This window comes from Alosa pseudoharengus, unplaced genomic scaffold, assembly GCF_046254945.1.
Source record: "Alosa pseudoharengus isolate Yale_2024_CS ecotype anadromous, Long Island Sound unplaced genomic scaffold, YU_APseudo_1.1 YU_APseudo_1.1_scf_15, whole genome shotgun sequence".
Lineage (NCBI taxonomy): Eukaryota > Metazoa > Chordata > Actinopteri > Clupeiformes > Clupeidae > Alosa > Alosa pseudoharengus.
In genome coordinates, this window is record NW_027468620.1 from 8,362,897 (window position 1) to 8,378,578 (window position 15,682).

Sequence of the window (15,682 nt, forward strand, 5' to 3'; positions counted from 1 at the left end):
GTATGTCTTGTCTATTTGGAAGTGGTCAAAGTAAAAGGCGGGACTTTGTCTAGAGGTAAACGAAATGGCTAACGTAAGCTGCAATAAACAGCTTAAAAAAATATGGATTGCTCTGAAGAGGCTTGATCAAAACGGTTAGTTTTGTTACGTTTTACGAACGCTTACCCTTTGTGTCTTTTAATTTACTTTCAATTAAAGATAAAAACGACATTTTAGGCATTGGTTTGTTTACTGTTGATATGGGATTGCCACAGTAACGGGCACATTTCAGAAATTAGTCCATTTACACGTTGATCTTAAACATGTCATATCATTTAATATCCTAATCGTAATCATCAGCACAATAAAAGATCGACCGATTTGAGAAAGTTAGCCTACTATGAAAGATCTTAGAGCAGGCTTTCAAATCGTTGGTGATGATTATGTCCCAGGTGTAATTGACAGCTCACCCCATGAACTGTGTTCTAATAACTTATCAAACCTAATGTTTCTCGTTTTGTTTTGCAGACGAAAGAGTAATTGCTTTAAGAGAAGTCAGTATAACCAGGGATGCAGAGGTGGCCACGGTTAAAGAAGTAATAATAATTTTTATGCATCACGAATCGATTCTGTTTTGCAGTAGTAGACTACACATTTATCCTCTTAATTTCATCTGTTTTCAGGTTATAACACATTCTTTTGGACTGGCTTCCCATGTCACATTGAAGGTTTGCTCTTGTTATTTTACTGTCTGCGTAGGTTTAAATAGTATACATATATTTAATTCTAATGGAATTTGTTTAGGTTTTGCATATTTTGATGGACAGTAACATGTTTGTATGTAATCTAGCTCATCCCATTTGAATATGCCACATTTTGTTGTAGATAAGAAATAGCCATGGATCCCTAATTCCTTTAAACAACTCTCTACCTGGCAGCACTAAACAAAGGCAAGTCTTTGAAGTCTATTCTCTTTTACATCACTTGAAATCTTACATTGCATTTGAATGACCTGTGCTGCACTAATGTAGTAGCCTACATCTTAACAAGCTGAAAACGTCTTTGCTTATTTGATCCTTAGGCCTCATGTTTTGGAAGTTGCTAAGACCTTCCAGCATGGTGAGATTAAATAAAGCAAGTACATTTACCCTAATGAAAAGTTTATCGCTAGCTGTACCTACGGAACTAAATGATCAACGTGAACCTGTTTTTTTGTTTTTCCCATAACCTAAAGTTACTCCAAGACCCCGGGTTGTTGCAATGACTGTGATTCATAAAAGCTTAAAGTCAAGACTTCAGAGTGTTGTGAGGAGGGTAAGATTTAGAATAGTCCCCATGATGATCTAAATATCCACATGATCTACTGATCTAAAATCCATATGAGGTAATCCAAGAAGATCCTCTTTCTTTCCTGATGTGATATAATACATATACTACACAATTTTTTTCATGTAGATTGAGCGTCTTGAAGAACTTCTTCCTCGGATTAAACTGCAGCATCATGAAAAGATGAATAAGGTAGCTTATTTTGTGTTCACTTATTGTTGCCTTAAGATTTTTGTCATGAGTAATCTGCAAAATTTACTTCCCACAAGGTTATCTTGAAATATGATTCAGAAATATATTGACTGAACTATATTGAACTATACTGTATATATTAAGTCACTTATTATACGTGGGTATTTTTGTATCAATACTATTGCAGAATTAAATCATTATCATCATCCTTTAACTTGACCAAAATTATACTCTTATTTAGGACATTGAATTGCTGAACCAAAAGTTGGTATTTCTTCATAAAAGAATGAAGGTAACAACCTTGTCATAACTGTTTCAATACTGTAGTCTTAGCGAAAAAATTTATCAACGTTTTAACACATCCTATTCAGCACTTTCTGTATTTGCATTTGGGCTGTACCAGACTATTAATGCTTTTGTCATCTTTGGGCTACAGATGGCAGATTCGCACTGCTGGAAAGGGAGACTCATAAGGCCTCCTCTGTGGTAGCCATGGCACCGGATATGTTTACAGTTAATCCCTCAGGAGCTGTTATGAGTAGAGGCAAGGGCCTTTATAAGTGTGATTGGGCATCAAACCCAGTGTGTTGTGTTCTTGAGATGGATGCATAGTTTAAATGGCCAATTAGAGTATGTTCTTCTGCATTACATCAAGAGAGAATAATGCATTTTATTGTATTTATTTATTTATTTGTGATGTTATACACATGATTTGGACATGTATACATTTTTCTTTAAGACTTACAGGTGAATTATGTATTAAAATCATTTGACATATTTGGCATTCAACTTATATGCTTTTTTAAAATCACTGTGTAAAAAGGGCGTAGATGTAATGATCAGATGTAACGTAAGCCTGTCAGCCTGATATGACATTGAATCTGAATATACAGATACCACAGATTATAAGCATAGGATGATCTGAGCACAACAAATCTAACCCCTTGACATTGAAATGTGTATAATGTAAATTACTATAGATCTCTGTGCTTATGTAAGCAGCCTTACAGTACAGTACAATACAGTTCATGCTCAGATGATGTATAAACATTGTTTTTAAAACATACTGTCTTACTTTTAGATACCTTTAGATACCTTTTAGAGTGAAGATCTTGTATTTAAGTACATCATAAACAAGAATTAATGCATATGCTGCACACTTGATATGAAGCAAAACATTTGCCTTACTGTGATCACAGTGTATTCATATCTTGTCTAGTGAATACTTTGTGGATCAAAACCACCACTGTAAAGACATTTTTTACTAAGTATATTCTATGATCAATATTAATTACTAATCTGAAACTGGTATGGTTGGAATAACAAGACTTTTCTAAGGAAGATGGCAATACCCATTTTCCTTTGTCTTGAATTATGGAAAAACAAAGCAAGCCAAACAAATAAGGAAATGAAGGATGCTTACAATGTTAAACGATTAAAAACATGAGAAAATAATTAAATTGAATCAAAATGCACGTTTAAAGGTCATGCGACCCAATAATGTGTATTTAAACATTTCAGATTGTATCCACCTGTAGTCCTCCTGGCTACACTTTACGATGTCCCTTGCTATGGATGATTGAAAGGGTACTCTAACATAATTACAAGCTTACAATCAATTCTGTCTAAGCACTGCTACAAATTTCACATCCAAAATTAACACTTTTGTCCAATAACAAGGCTATGTTGAAACAATTTTGTCAACATTGGTTTATTGATTGAGGGAAAACAATAAGATCTTGGTTTGAGCAGGTGTTTTTATTTTCTCCTATGCAACTCACAACGATGCTGAAAAAGTACCAAAATATATATTCCAAAATACCTTGTATATAAACCTTACTGAAATGTGGATGTGGAGACAAGACAATTAACAGGAGCAATGCCCAGAGCTGCTTTCCCTGTGACAGGCTTTTTTTAAACCATCATGGCCTTACCCCCTACACAGAATCAGCTTCAGAATCAGCTGATTCCGGGCCCTGGATTTGACAGGCATTTCACCAATTCTGCCTCTACGGTCTGAATTATAGCTAGTATTGGATGTTGTGTTTTAATTTGGACAACCCAGGTGATGAGGTTCATGGGTCGACAACCAAAAGCACAGGAATGTTGGGGTAAAACACCTCACAAATGGAACTCTGGAATCCCTTTTTTTGTTAATGAAAAAAGGGGGATGGGGTGAAGTCAAAATACCTGCAGTAAAAGATCCAACTTGGTAAAACAAGTCAACAAAATCTCATTTGTGACATTATTTAAAAAAAAAACTCATTTGAACATAATACACTGGTCATCAGACACCAAAACTCACATTGATCCACAATAAAAGGCAAATAAACTTTATATGACAGGTACTGGAAAAAATACTATATACATAAAACAAGGACATAAGATACCGGACGATTACATTTAAGATTCCTAGGATTGACAAACTACTTGAATCATGTTTTCGTCACATCTTGGCTAGGTGGTTGCTTAGCGTATCCAAATATATTTGTGAACAAGTCAAAAACAGGGCATATAAGCAAAAAAAATAAATTTACAAAAAGAAGAAAAAAATTGGCTGGTTTACCTTTTAATGTTATTAGTCTGGGGTTAACTAAAATGACCTCCCTTCTCGTCAGACACTGTCTTTTGTGTTTTGTTTTAAACAAACATTTCATCCCAGGTTGTCCTCGAGTTCTGACATTCATTGAATTCTCTTCGAGATTTCTTTCATTCAGTCTTGGACTTCTTGTTATCACTGCCATTCTTTTCTGCCTCTGTTTCCTCCGGCTTCCTCTTCTTGGTGGCTTCTGCCTGGTTTCCCCCAGCGTAGGGCACAAAGGTGATGATCATACAGGTCATGTTGTCGCAGCCGGTGCCATCGCCAGACGTGTCTGGAGCCAGGCAATGGTCAAGAAGCTATTGGGGGGGGGGACGACATTAGACTCACAAAGCCAAAGAAAGACAGAGACAACTTGTACAAAGTGGACAAGAAGCTTTTTTTCTACTGGTCAGGGCATGAAAACACCTCTCTACACATCCTACCTCTTCAACAATGGATGTCAGCGACCGATGTTCACCGTCTTTAGGCTTCATCCTCTCACTTATATAGTCCACCACCTCCTGACTGCTCATGACATTCCTGTAAAGAAAATGACCAAGGTCATTACAATGCATTGCTATATAAAACAAGGATGCGTACATCTGCAATGAATCACATAATTGATCATTAGAATCAAGGCAAGAGGTTTGCTACAGAGACAGATGAGCATACCAGATTCTGCCTGATATGACACTGAATCTGAGGGGTGCTACACATTGGTGGTGGTTAGTGAGGTTCCCCCTTCACTGTAAAGGGCTTTGGGTGTCACGTTATCATTGTTGTTGTTGCTGCTACAGAGACAGAAAATAAAGATCGAAGAGCATACCAGATTCCGTCACATGCGAGCACCATGAAGTCATGCTCCTCGTTGAGAGTTAGCACCTTCACATCTGGCAAGGCTGAGATCATCTGCTCTTCGGGAGGAAGATTCTTGTTCCTCTTGTAGAAATGATCTCCTGCATTGTAGTGACAGAAACAGGGTGTAATTTCAGTTGGGTGATTCCTCTGGATCAAAAGTACCACTGCAAGTGGAAATATACTCTCAACTCCTCAGTTTTTCACAGCTGAGGGAGCTGTGGTTTCCCTTTTGATTTAACATTTGGGATGGTGACTTGTTTAAACCCAGGCATCAACAAGTACACTTTGGCAATAATGGAAAACAGTGCTGGACTTTCTTTAGTATCCAAGCAATCAAACAGTGCTCTCTCAATGAACTATTCCAGCAACCATTCCACAAAAAGAAAAAAAGAAAAAGCTGTCAAGCATTAATGCAAATAAGTAAATATTCATTAAAAAATATATATAATTTACCAATGGCTCTGGAGAGGTTGAGTCCGCCATTGACCCGACCATCCATGGTTACTTTCCCTCCAGCATTCTTTATTCTAGCCAGCTCTACTTCATCCTCTGGTTTGTGGTCATAAGACATGTCAATGGCCTTCCCCTTCTCGGACACGACGCAACGGGAGTCCCCTGCATTGGCCACAATTAACTGCTTCCCACGGATAAGTGCAACAACTGCTGTGGTACCACTGTCGGAACCAGGCTAAGGGGATCAGAAGAGAACCACATTAACCACTGCAGACATAACATAAAACCATGTCAGATTAGTAGTTTGTTTTGCTGGTAGTTTGTTTCAGACAGGAACCAAATCATTACTAAAGGGAGTTCAGTGGTACCTCCTCTTTCCCATCCATGCCAGGTAAGCACATATCCTCATCCTCATCTTCAGAATCATCTTCTTCCAGTTCCTCGGTGTCGTCATCTTCATCATTTTCACTGCTGTATTCTCCTTCATCATCCTCACTGCAATCCTATGAGGTAAAAAGTTGGTTATTTAAAGGTAGTCTTCCCACTGAATCATGTTACTCATAATGAGACACAGTCCATATCTGTCCATACCTCTTCATCGCTGCCCTCATCCTCATCCTCACCGTCTTCTGACTCCTCGCTGTCCTCAAAGAACTTAGACTTGGTACTTCCCTGTGGCAGAGCAGCCAAGGCAGAGCAGGAAGGACCAGCATCCCCTGTTGATCCCGTGCCACCCTCCTCTTTGCCAGCTTTCTCCCCACTGGACCCGGAGCTGGACCCAGACCCAGAGCTCCCCGAGTCACCTGCTGCTGCCGCCGCCGCTCTCCTGCAGGCTCGGATTTTGGACCCCCCCGCTGTTGCCACTGCCGCTTTGGCTTTCCCGTTGCTGTCTGCCCCGGTGACTGTGCTCTCCACTTCTCCATTGATGCCCTTCTCTGCATCTGACTCCTTGGCGGCTTCGCTAGCCAACTTCTTGGCGTGCTTGGCGGCAGTGAGGTCCTGGCCGTAGCGAATGAGCAGCTCCTCAATGGTCATGGTGGCCTCTTCGTGCAGGAGAGCCGCCTCTTCTTTGTCCACTTAAGAGGAGAAAGGCAGACGACCGTGTGAAGTTAATACCCCAGTGTTCATGAAGTAGAACAGTGCATGCTCTCTAATTCGGATACCTTAAGGACAGCCTGAAAGTAATTATATACTACTGGGCTTGGCCTCATAATTTCAAAAATGTGCCATTGTTTAGTTTTGATTTGTTGTTCTCAGCTTTGCGAAAGGCAGTATCAGCAATGTTTATTTTTGAAAGACAAAGAAGGCTAGTTTAATTTGGCTTTAAGCCAGAAGAATTCCAAAACAAAAGAAACATAAAAAAGTACACACTCCGACTTAGCCCTATCTGTCCTGAAGGTTATATAGTAGCTTTGATGAATGGGAATTTACATCATAAAACCCACTCACCATCATCCTCATCAGCCACCTTTTCATTGGCTGCTTCTTCCTGTGGACGGCCGGCTATCTGAACGAGCTCCTTGATCACTTCCTCTGTCGTGATCCTCCCATCTATGGCTAAAAAGGCATCCTCTAAAGCCTGTGAAGTGTGAGCGAGTCCATTAATACTGCCAGCTTCATACATGCAAATGCACCAGAGGCCACTAGACTGAGTGGGAAAAGCTTTTTGTTTGTAATTCTACAAAACTGTGATGATGCACATGATCATATGTAAACACTTATCAGTATAGCTAGTGTGAGAACCTGTTTACCTTTTGCAGTTTGCCATCTTTGTAAGTCTTTTGCTCCTTAATGATGTCTGGTAAGTACTTGGAACAATACAAGGCAACTTCCTCACCTAGGAAGAGATCAATTTAATATCCAATATAATATCTACATGGATATGCACAGGCTATAGCACAACCATTTCATAGGATGGATGCATTTACAGGGTTTTCCATTAAGTTGGATAGACCATTTTGGACACTTGGGTGGGTGATTGTCTCTTATAACAGTAAAATCAATCCTAAACGTCATACCTCCATGTCCATCATAGACCGCAAACATTGCCGTTTCTTCATCCAGTTCTGGAATGCAATTGTGGGCATCCTGGAGGATAGAAACAAGCCTTTACAGACTACAGACGTTGCAGTATCTACTTTTAGCTGTATTTTACTGTGCGCATCGTACATTCTCGGATAGTGCTTTATCATAGATTTGTTGGAACACTTTTTGCAACAATAAATAAATGTTTACATGTTTCCAAAACTTTACGAAACTAACATAATGTATTGCTAATAATGGGTAGAAACATGTTTGAATTTCTGGCCATACTGACCTCTTAGGAGGCATTCGAGTTAATATCAGGTTAGCATGTGTACTGAAATCAAACTACAATGTTAACTGTAACTATGCAATGTTAACAATGAAATTGATAGACCAAACAAATCCCACGAGTCTTACATATTAGTTGGCCAAGGTGGGCAGAGCACAAAGCTACAAAGACTGCGTGAGATATCAATCCAGTTAGCATTAGCTGCACATATCTGCGACATTTTACCGCCCTAGCAAGCAAGGCCATCATGCAACTTTTAAGTCAATACTCTAACAAAGGGTTCTTACCTCCATAGAAATGCGCCATCCTTGCATGGCTGAAAATCCGTAGGTCATGTTGTGGTTTCCTCCATTGGCACTTGTTTTAACAGTATTAGGCTGCGACAAGTAAGCCCCCATGATGGAAGAGTAACTTTATAACTGTGTGGGTAACAATCTGGTAATCTGAATCAGTTAAAGCAAAAGAGACGTGAAACTCTTTTGTATGATAAATGTGACTGAAAGAGTGAGCCAGGTAGCTAGTCCTGTTGAAGAACACTTTCAATCATCTCAATGTAGAGTGGTCCGTAGAACAAGCTATGAAGCTAGCCGGTGTAATTGCTAGCTCGCTAGCTAGCTATCTAACACAAGTGGAGGTAGTCTTGAGTTTTTTGCAAACAGAGGATTCAAAATTAGCATTAACGAACGCATCGAAGACCAACTAACAACTGAAGTACACAGAACTTCCAAATAATCCCTTTTTGAGGTAAAATCAACTTTGGCTATTACTCAAAATAAAGAAAAATGTCAGCACGTGTAATTGCCAACATAATCAACAGACCCTCAAAAGAACCGGAGAGACATACCGGAAGAGGAAATGCGTCAACCACTCAGAGCGCGGAGGAGGATACTTTTGGCGTGATCTTGTGATGTTAATTTGGACAACATCTTCAGTTTTAGATACTCCTCCAATTCAGTTCATTTTACTTTCTAAATACCTGCATGCATATCGACTAAGATATCACTTATTATTTCATATGACAAGGTTTTAAAGGCTGCTGTTTCTTAATCTGATGTAGTTACTGACTAGTGTTCAGTTCACAGCAGCATGGCACATAACAATGTTCTCACTTTCTTAACGCAAACTCCTGATAATTATCCATAATGTAGTTTTTGTTAAAGACATAACGGTATAGTGTTGGTTATGCACACTTCAACTGTGGGAAACGCTCTTTATCTATAAACAGCAAACAAGTAAAGTTTATATATATGTATGTATTTTTTTTTTTTTAATCTTGAACCGAACAACCCTGAACATGCCATAGACCGTACGGAACATGCCCACTGCAGAGTTTCCGGCCATGTGATCTAACATGGCGCTCTACAGTAACTTCAATCTGTCAATGCCGCTCTTACAATAAGATTTTTTACAGTCTCTGGTCTAAATATGAAATATTTACTCAGACTGGGACCCTCGTTGGTCCGGTTCAGTGTGCGTTGTTGTCATCATCAGAGTGTTTGGGGCAGTCATGGAACTATACGGAAAGTTGGAGTGGATTTAGGGGAAAGGTAAGCAGCAAATCTTTCAGTCATGCTGCTAACATCTCTAACAGTCTCACATAGACGATTTGTAAAACTGATAATCCTTATAATTTACGCGTCTCAAATCCAATCATAAACTGACGTTCAGTTTCCAAACTTGGTTAAAGATGCTTAGTTTTTTCTGTTACTGTAATTATTGTATGCAACTATGTTTACTGCAATTCTGCGCCTTCTACTGCACATCTTAACACCTACTTTACTCCCTCTCACCTATGAAGAAAGCTTGAGATATCTACGGGGAAGCTTGCTAGATTTGCGGATGGGTCGGCAGTTGTACAGGTAAAATAAGTACTCCAACGCTGCATAGCTGACCATTCAATCTACACAAGAAAGTCATTCTTATAATTGGGTTATCATTCCAATGATATCATTCCGATTTTGATTCTGCTTGTCGATTTCTCAATTCAATTCCAAAATGTAATAATATGTTTAATCTTTATTCCAGGTGTAGTATGTTCTAAACCTTAACTGAACATTCAAAGTGAATATTTATTTATTTATTGATGCACAGACATATACAGGCCTTAATAATCCATACAGAACAATCTTGAGCAGCTAATTAAAATAACTGCTAGGCCTTGTTGTTTTGGAGTCTCAGGTTCCGATTGCTTCTTATCTATTTTACTCAATTCAGGATTTTGGTTCCCAACCCTAATCTTAACTGTTTTTTTCCCTTACATAAGCTTGGGGATACCTCTGTCATGGTCACCGCTGTCAGCAGAATAAAACCCTCTCCCTCTCAGTTCATGCCACTTGTTGTAAGTGCTTACATCAACATGGAGGATCCTTGTTTATGTATTTACCTTTGAGTGCTCTAACATATTTCAAGACACAGTGGAACCTTCGTAATTGTATTTGGAGATATTTAGTTGGTTGCTCTATGAGCTTTGTGTTTGTGTTGTAAAAAACTATTTGCTCCCGATTACTAGGTGGATTACAGACAGAAGGCTGCTGCAGCTGGAAGAATACCAACCAATTATCTTCGTCGAGAGTTGGGAACTACAGATAATGAAATTCTGACCAGTAGACTCATTGGTAAGATTAATCACCCTTTTATAATCCACTAAACAGCCCAAACAGCCACTTTCACATACATTATCTTGTTGTATGTATTGTATTGAAAGCCTTTAGGGCAGTGTTTGAACTCACCTTTTTTCTCAGATCGGTCAATAAGGCCCCTCTTCCCTGCGGGATATTTTTATGACACACAAGTAAGTGATATCAACATCTTACAAAATCCTAATGTTTTGACTATTTGAGTTGAGCTGTCATTAAATCAAGCACATGATGATTCCTGTTTTATATATCCCAGGTGCTTTGTAACCTGTTGGCTGTTGACGGAGTTAATAATCCAGATGTGCTTGCCATCAATGCAGGTGAGCTTAATGAGTCGAATTTTCAGCTAGCAAAATAATAATTTCTTGCTGAAAGGCACTCCTCACATGGTTTGTTTGTTTCCAATAGCATCTGCTGCTCTGGCCTTGTCAGACATCCCATGGAATGGACCAATAGGTATGTAATAGATACATGCGCTGGTTAATTGTTCTGTGTGAGTGAATACATAAATACTATCAGACATACATTCTGTGTAAGCCAGACGTGTGTCTAATGTTAATTTTAAGGTGCCGTCAGGATGGGTTTGGTTGATGGGGAGTTTATTGTGAATCCCACACGAAAACAAATGTCCGAAAGCACTCTGGATCTGGTTGTGGCAGGAGCAGCGCACAGTGAAGTAGGTATGTCTCACCCATGTCTCCATATGCAGCTAAACAATTGTAAATGGGATATTGGCACATCAGAAGCCTTACAGGTCCACTCACTTTTGGTATCTTTCATTAGTGATGATGGAGGCCTCTGGAGAGAACGTTCTTCAGCAAGATTTCTGTCACGCCATCAAGGTTGGTGTCAAGCACATCCAGCAGATCATCCTGGGTATTCAGCAGCTGGTCAGAGAGCAGAAAGTGGTCAAACGAACACCTCAAAAACTGTTTGCTGCCCCCCCAGAAATGGTGGATTTCGTACGCAGGTAAGACCATGTCTTCATTCCTTGCATTACATTTTTCATTTTTTGAGGTATTACTAGTCATATCTCCTGCAAATGTGAACCTACCTACACTGTTGAACCTACATTTGTGACTATTTGTTTTACAGACAGGCTAGTGAAAAGATCTATGCAGTTTTCACTGACTACACCCATGATAAAGTAAGCATACTTTATTGCATTAAGTCTCTTGTATGTGCAGATTCATTTTACAATGTCATATTAAGACCTATTTTCTCCTCAGATTTCCCGAGATGAGGCTGTAAACAAGATAAGATTGGAGACTGAGGAGCAAATTAGAGGTAAAGACCTGATGAAGCTATGCTCAGAATTTCTTTATTACCCAGAGCCTTTTTATGTAAACTTTATCATGCACAGTATATAACTTTCCTATGTCTCTTTAGAAAAGTATCCTCAGGCAGATTTCTTTGAAGTTATTGAGTCGTTCAATGTGGTTTCAAAGGAAGTTTTTCGAAACCTAGTGCTCAACGAGTACAAAAGGTAAGCTTCTGATGTACTCATATAGACTTGTGATAACATCTGTGGCATACCACCTTTTCTTCTGCATGCATATCAGAGTTATGTAATAGATTTTAACAGAGATTTTATTTGTGGTCTAGATGTGATGGTAGAAGTCTGACTGCACTGAGGGATATTTCTTGCGAAGTGGATATTTTCAAGCCTTTACATGGCTCAGCACTTTTCCAAAGAGGACAAACCCAGGTATAACGGATTTCTCTTTAATTATTTTACCTGTGATTGTGTGAATAAAATATTTTGAACAGATTACATACTAACCAGTATGTTTCCACTTCTTATTTTCTAACTGTGCATTTGGTTCGTACCATAGGTTCTTTGCACTGTTACTTTTGACTCCCTTGAATCCAGTGTCAAAACAGATTTAATTACCACAGTTTTAAGGTAAGACAATTAATAATAATATTTGAAATAATAATATAACCAAATAATTGAATGTGTGTGAGAATTGACAAGTTCATCATATAACATTATTTCCTTCATTTCTTCTTTTTAACAGTGGCATTAAAGACAAGAATTTCATGCTTCACTATGAAGTAAGTGGCATTAACATAACTATGTATGTACCCACAGTTTAAAGTATACTGTGACCTTAATTTGAACAAACTAGAATGATCCTTTTTTTTTTTTTTAAGTATATATATATTTTTTTGGCCTTTTTATGCCTTTAATGACAGGACAGTGAAGAATGACAGGAAGCGAGTGGGAGAGAGAGTCGGGGTGGGATCCGGAAAGGACCATGGGGCGGGAATCGAACCCGGGTCGCCGGCGTACGGTGCAGGTGCCCCAGCCAGTCGCGCCACGGCCGGGGCCCTAGAATGATCTTTTTTAAAATAATTTGTGTCTTTCAGTTCCCACCATATGCAACAAATGAGATTGGAAAGATGGGCGGTATGAACAGAAGGGAGCTGGGCCACGGTCAGTGTTTGTTGTTGCTCATAAGCAATGAGCCAAGTATCGTAGTAAGATTCCTAATGTTGTTGTTTTTTGTGATCCCAAAGGAGCACTAGCGGAGAAAGCCTTGAGATCCATCATCCCCAAAGACTTCCCCTTCACAATTCGTGTCACATCAGAAGTTCTGGAATCCAATGGTTTGTCTCCTTATCTTTGTTATTATGCACCTATTTAATTCATGATTAGTGCTTTTCTCCATGGCTGAGCATTACATGTATGTCTTCTCCAGGATCTTCCTCCATGGCATCTGCTTGTGGAGGCAGTTTGGCTCTGATGGATGCTGGTATGTATTGTGAAGATCCCATATGGCTCTGAACATTTATCAAAGGAAAGAATCCAGACATATCAACTTTACTGACCCTTATCTGTTTTGGATTTAGGTGTGCCAATATCATCAGCTGTGGCTGGTGTGGCAATTGGCTTGATATCCAAGCCTGATCCTGAGAAACCGTCTGAAATTCAGGATTATAGGTTACTGACAGATATTCTGGTATGAATTGTCCAAATTGCTGTCACCTCACAAGCCCTAATCGAAATTACGGGCAAACTACCATGTCTAAAGTTTAACTTAAGCTAATCAGTTTCAGTGCTACACTCTGGGGGCATGTTCCTGAGTCCCGATGTTCATGCCCCCAAAGCGTAGCGCTGTAGCTGCCAGGCTGCTTTAGCTGCAGCAACTCAAGCTAGGTAAAACCGATTGCTGCAGCGAACAGCTAAAGTAGCCAGGCAGCTGCAGCACTACACACTGGGGACATGTTCAGAAGCCCCCGTGTTCATTCCCCCACAGTGTACGGAGATCTATGTGAAAAATCGCCGTAATTCCCCTTTCAGCTAATCATGCAGCAAGATTTGCTAATTTAATACCATGAGCAAGATCCTAAGCACAGACATCGGTGGGTCAGCTCAATGCTCCACATGCCACACACATAGCTTCAGTTCATGGACGAAAAAAACTTGACACATCAAGTGACTTTACACTTTGCCCATCATTTCAATTAAGGACCAACATGTTATTGATGCTGATTTTGGAAGTTGGCGATAAATATATATTTTTTTTTTCCAAAATAGGGAATTGAGGATTACAATGGTGATATGGACTTCAAAATGGCAGGGACGAATAAAGGCATCAATGCCTTACAGGTACAAGTACCAGGCAATATGTCCTCTTGGGTTCAGTTTTATTTACTTTTTTCTTTCTTTTTTTAGAGAAATCTTGTGTCTTGTGATATTCTTCCAACATGTCCTCTCTTCTCAGGCTGATATCAAGATTCATGGGCTGCCTTTGAAAATTGTAATGGAGGCTATTCAGCAGGCCACAGGTAAAGCTAAATAATATTAATAAAAATAATATAATGGAGTGAAAAAAAGATGATCTCAGCAACCAATGTGGTGTATTAACAAAGGCCCCTCTTGTCCTCATACCATTATGACATTGATTTCATGTTTTGTCAGTGGCCAGAAAGGAGATTTTGCACATCATGAACCAGACTATTGCTAAGCCAAGAGCCTCCAGGAAGGAAAATGGGCCTGTTGTTGGTATGATCTTTACAGTTTAGATGATGTTTTAATATTTCAGTCTTTGTTTTTATTTAAAGAAATATATACCTGTTCTGTGTTTATAGAAAATGTCCGTGTGCCTGTCTCAAAGAGAGCCCGTTTTGTGGGACCAGGTGGCCTCAATTTACGTCGGATTCAAGCTCAGACAGGTAATTTCCGTTCAATTAAAGAGTAATGTTTTAGTTACATGCTTAAGCTCTAACTAAGACTTTGTGATACAGCAAATATGTGGGCAAACTTAAAATGTATTTATAATTTGTCCAATAGGTGTCACAATAAGTCAAGTGGATGAGGAGACTTTCTCTGTGTTTGCGCCAACACCTGGTGCCATGAGCGAAGCCCAGGAGTTCATCACAGAGATTTGCAAGGATGATGTAAGAGTCTGTTTTTTTCCAAGTTTGTTTGGGTTTTTGCTCATTGTTGGTGAGTCCTGTATGTGAGATTGCCTGGGAAGTTTTCTTATGTATCCATTATCTTATTTTTTATGTGCGTAGCAAGAACACCAACTTGAATTTGGTGCCATTTACACAGCAACCATCACTGAAATAAGGTAAACGGTTTATAAAACAATCTATATTGCTTTGAATAGTTCATGTTATTTGTTTATTTTTTATGTGATTTGATTTAATTATGGGAGGCATGTGAAATAAGTATTGTTCCATCTCCTCTCCTACAGGGATATTGGAGTTATGGTAAAGCTTTATCCCAATATGAGCCCCGTGCTTTTGCATAACTCTCAGTTGGACCATAAGCGGGTTAGTATGAGTCTAACCTGTTTTGAATGCACAAGTGATGATGGGTTACTATCAGATAATATGATATTCCTGTTCAATTTCAGATTAAACATCCCAGTGCCCTTGGTTTTGAAGTTGGACAGCAGATCCAAGTAAGTGCTTTGCAGACCCGAAATTGGGTTTTTGAAGAGTATTCAATATCATAAAACATCATAAAGATGTTTTCAATCATCTGAGTGTGCTTAGCTGGTAGAGCAGAAAATGCTATTTTTAAATGGTTTCCTCTGACAGGTTAAATTCTTTGGACGCGACCCAACAGATGGAAGGATGAGACTTTCTCGGAAGGTGCTTCAGTCCCCAGCAGCATCAGTGGTGAAAACACTGACTGACAAACACAGCATCACCTTGGGGACAGGCAATGGTCAAACTTCAAGTGCCTCCTGATATAAACGTACTCCTGTACTATGTATATGTCATGAAGTTGTTTCTATTGTGCATGTCTTTTCTATATCTGTATTAATGAATCACCAGTGTAAATAAACATAACTGTGTCCAACTGTTCCTTGTCATCTGTTT

At 39.2% G+C, this 15,682-nt stretch overlaps 3 protein-coding genes across 3 annotated transcripts; 2 read left to right on the forward strand and 1 right to left on the reverse strand.

The window, feature by feature from the left end:
* The first annotated feature begins 34 nt into the window (after window positions 1-34).
* LOC143124113 (uncharacterized) lies at window positions 35-2,274 on the forward strand. The gene is made up of 9 exons (XM_076285419.1): window positions 35-134; window positions 508-575; window positions 663-707; window positions 865-929; window positions 1,061-1,098; window positions 1,214-1,293; window positions 1,435-1,497; window positions 1,739-1,789; window positions 1,934-2,274. Exons 1-9 carry the CDS (start codon window positions 65-67, stop codon window positions 1,985-1,987), a joined length of 534 nt encoding a protein of 177 aa, XP_076141534.1. The 5' UTR covers window positions 35-64; the 3' UTR covers window positions 1,988-2,274.
* A 1,540-nt stretch (window positions 2,275-3,814) lies between these two features.
* Window positions 3,815-8,531, reverse strand: ppm1g (protein phosphatase, Mg2+/Mn2+ dependent, 1G). The gene is made up of 10 exons (XM_076285418.1): window positions 7,991-8,531; window positions 7,408-7,477; window positions 7,141-7,226; window positions 6,839-6,968; window positions 5,981-6,465; window positions 5,758-5,892; window positions 5,390-5,624; window positions 4,905-5,034; window positions 4,522-4,618; window positions 3,815-4,395 (listed from the first exon to the last, which is right to left on the reverse strand). The coding sequence occupies exons 1-10, from the start codon at window positions 8,099-8,101 to the stop codon at window positions 4,207-4,209; spliced, it is 1,668 nt and encodes a 555-aa protein (XP_076141533.1). The 5' UTR covers window positions 8,102-8,531; the 3' UTR covers window positions 3,815-4,206.
* Window positions 8,532-8,623: 92 nt separating this feature from the next.
* Window positions 8,624-15,667, forward strand: pnpt1 (polyribonucleotide nucleotidyltransferase 1). The gene is made up of 28 exons (XM_076285420.1): window positions 8,624-9,250; window positions 9,502-9,562; window positions 9,967-10,041; window positions 10,213-10,318; window positions 10,445-10,494; window positions 10,596-10,659; window positions 10,748-10,795; window positions 10,906-11,019; window positions 11,123-11,309; window positions 11,435-11,486; window positions 11,569-11,626; window positions 11,729-11,825; window positions 11,945-12,047; window positions 12,175-12,245; window positions 12,361-12,397; window positions 12,713-12,779; window positions 12,863-12,952; window positions 13,045-13,098; window positions 13,196-13,305; window positions 13,884-13,955; window positions 14,071-14,134; window positions 14,268-14,351; window positions 14,438-14,521; window positions 14,640-14,746; window positions 14,867-14,922; window positions 15,049-15,127; window positions 15,211-15,258; window positions 15,398-15,667. Exons 1-28 carry the CDS (start codon window positions 9,129-9,131, stop codon window positions 15,548-15,550), a joined length of 2,313 nt encoding a protein of 770 aa, XP_076141535.1. The 5' UTR covers window positions 8,624-9,128; the 3' UTR covers window positions 15,551-15,667.
* The last annotated feature ends 15 nt before the right edge of the window (window positions 15,668-15,682 follow it).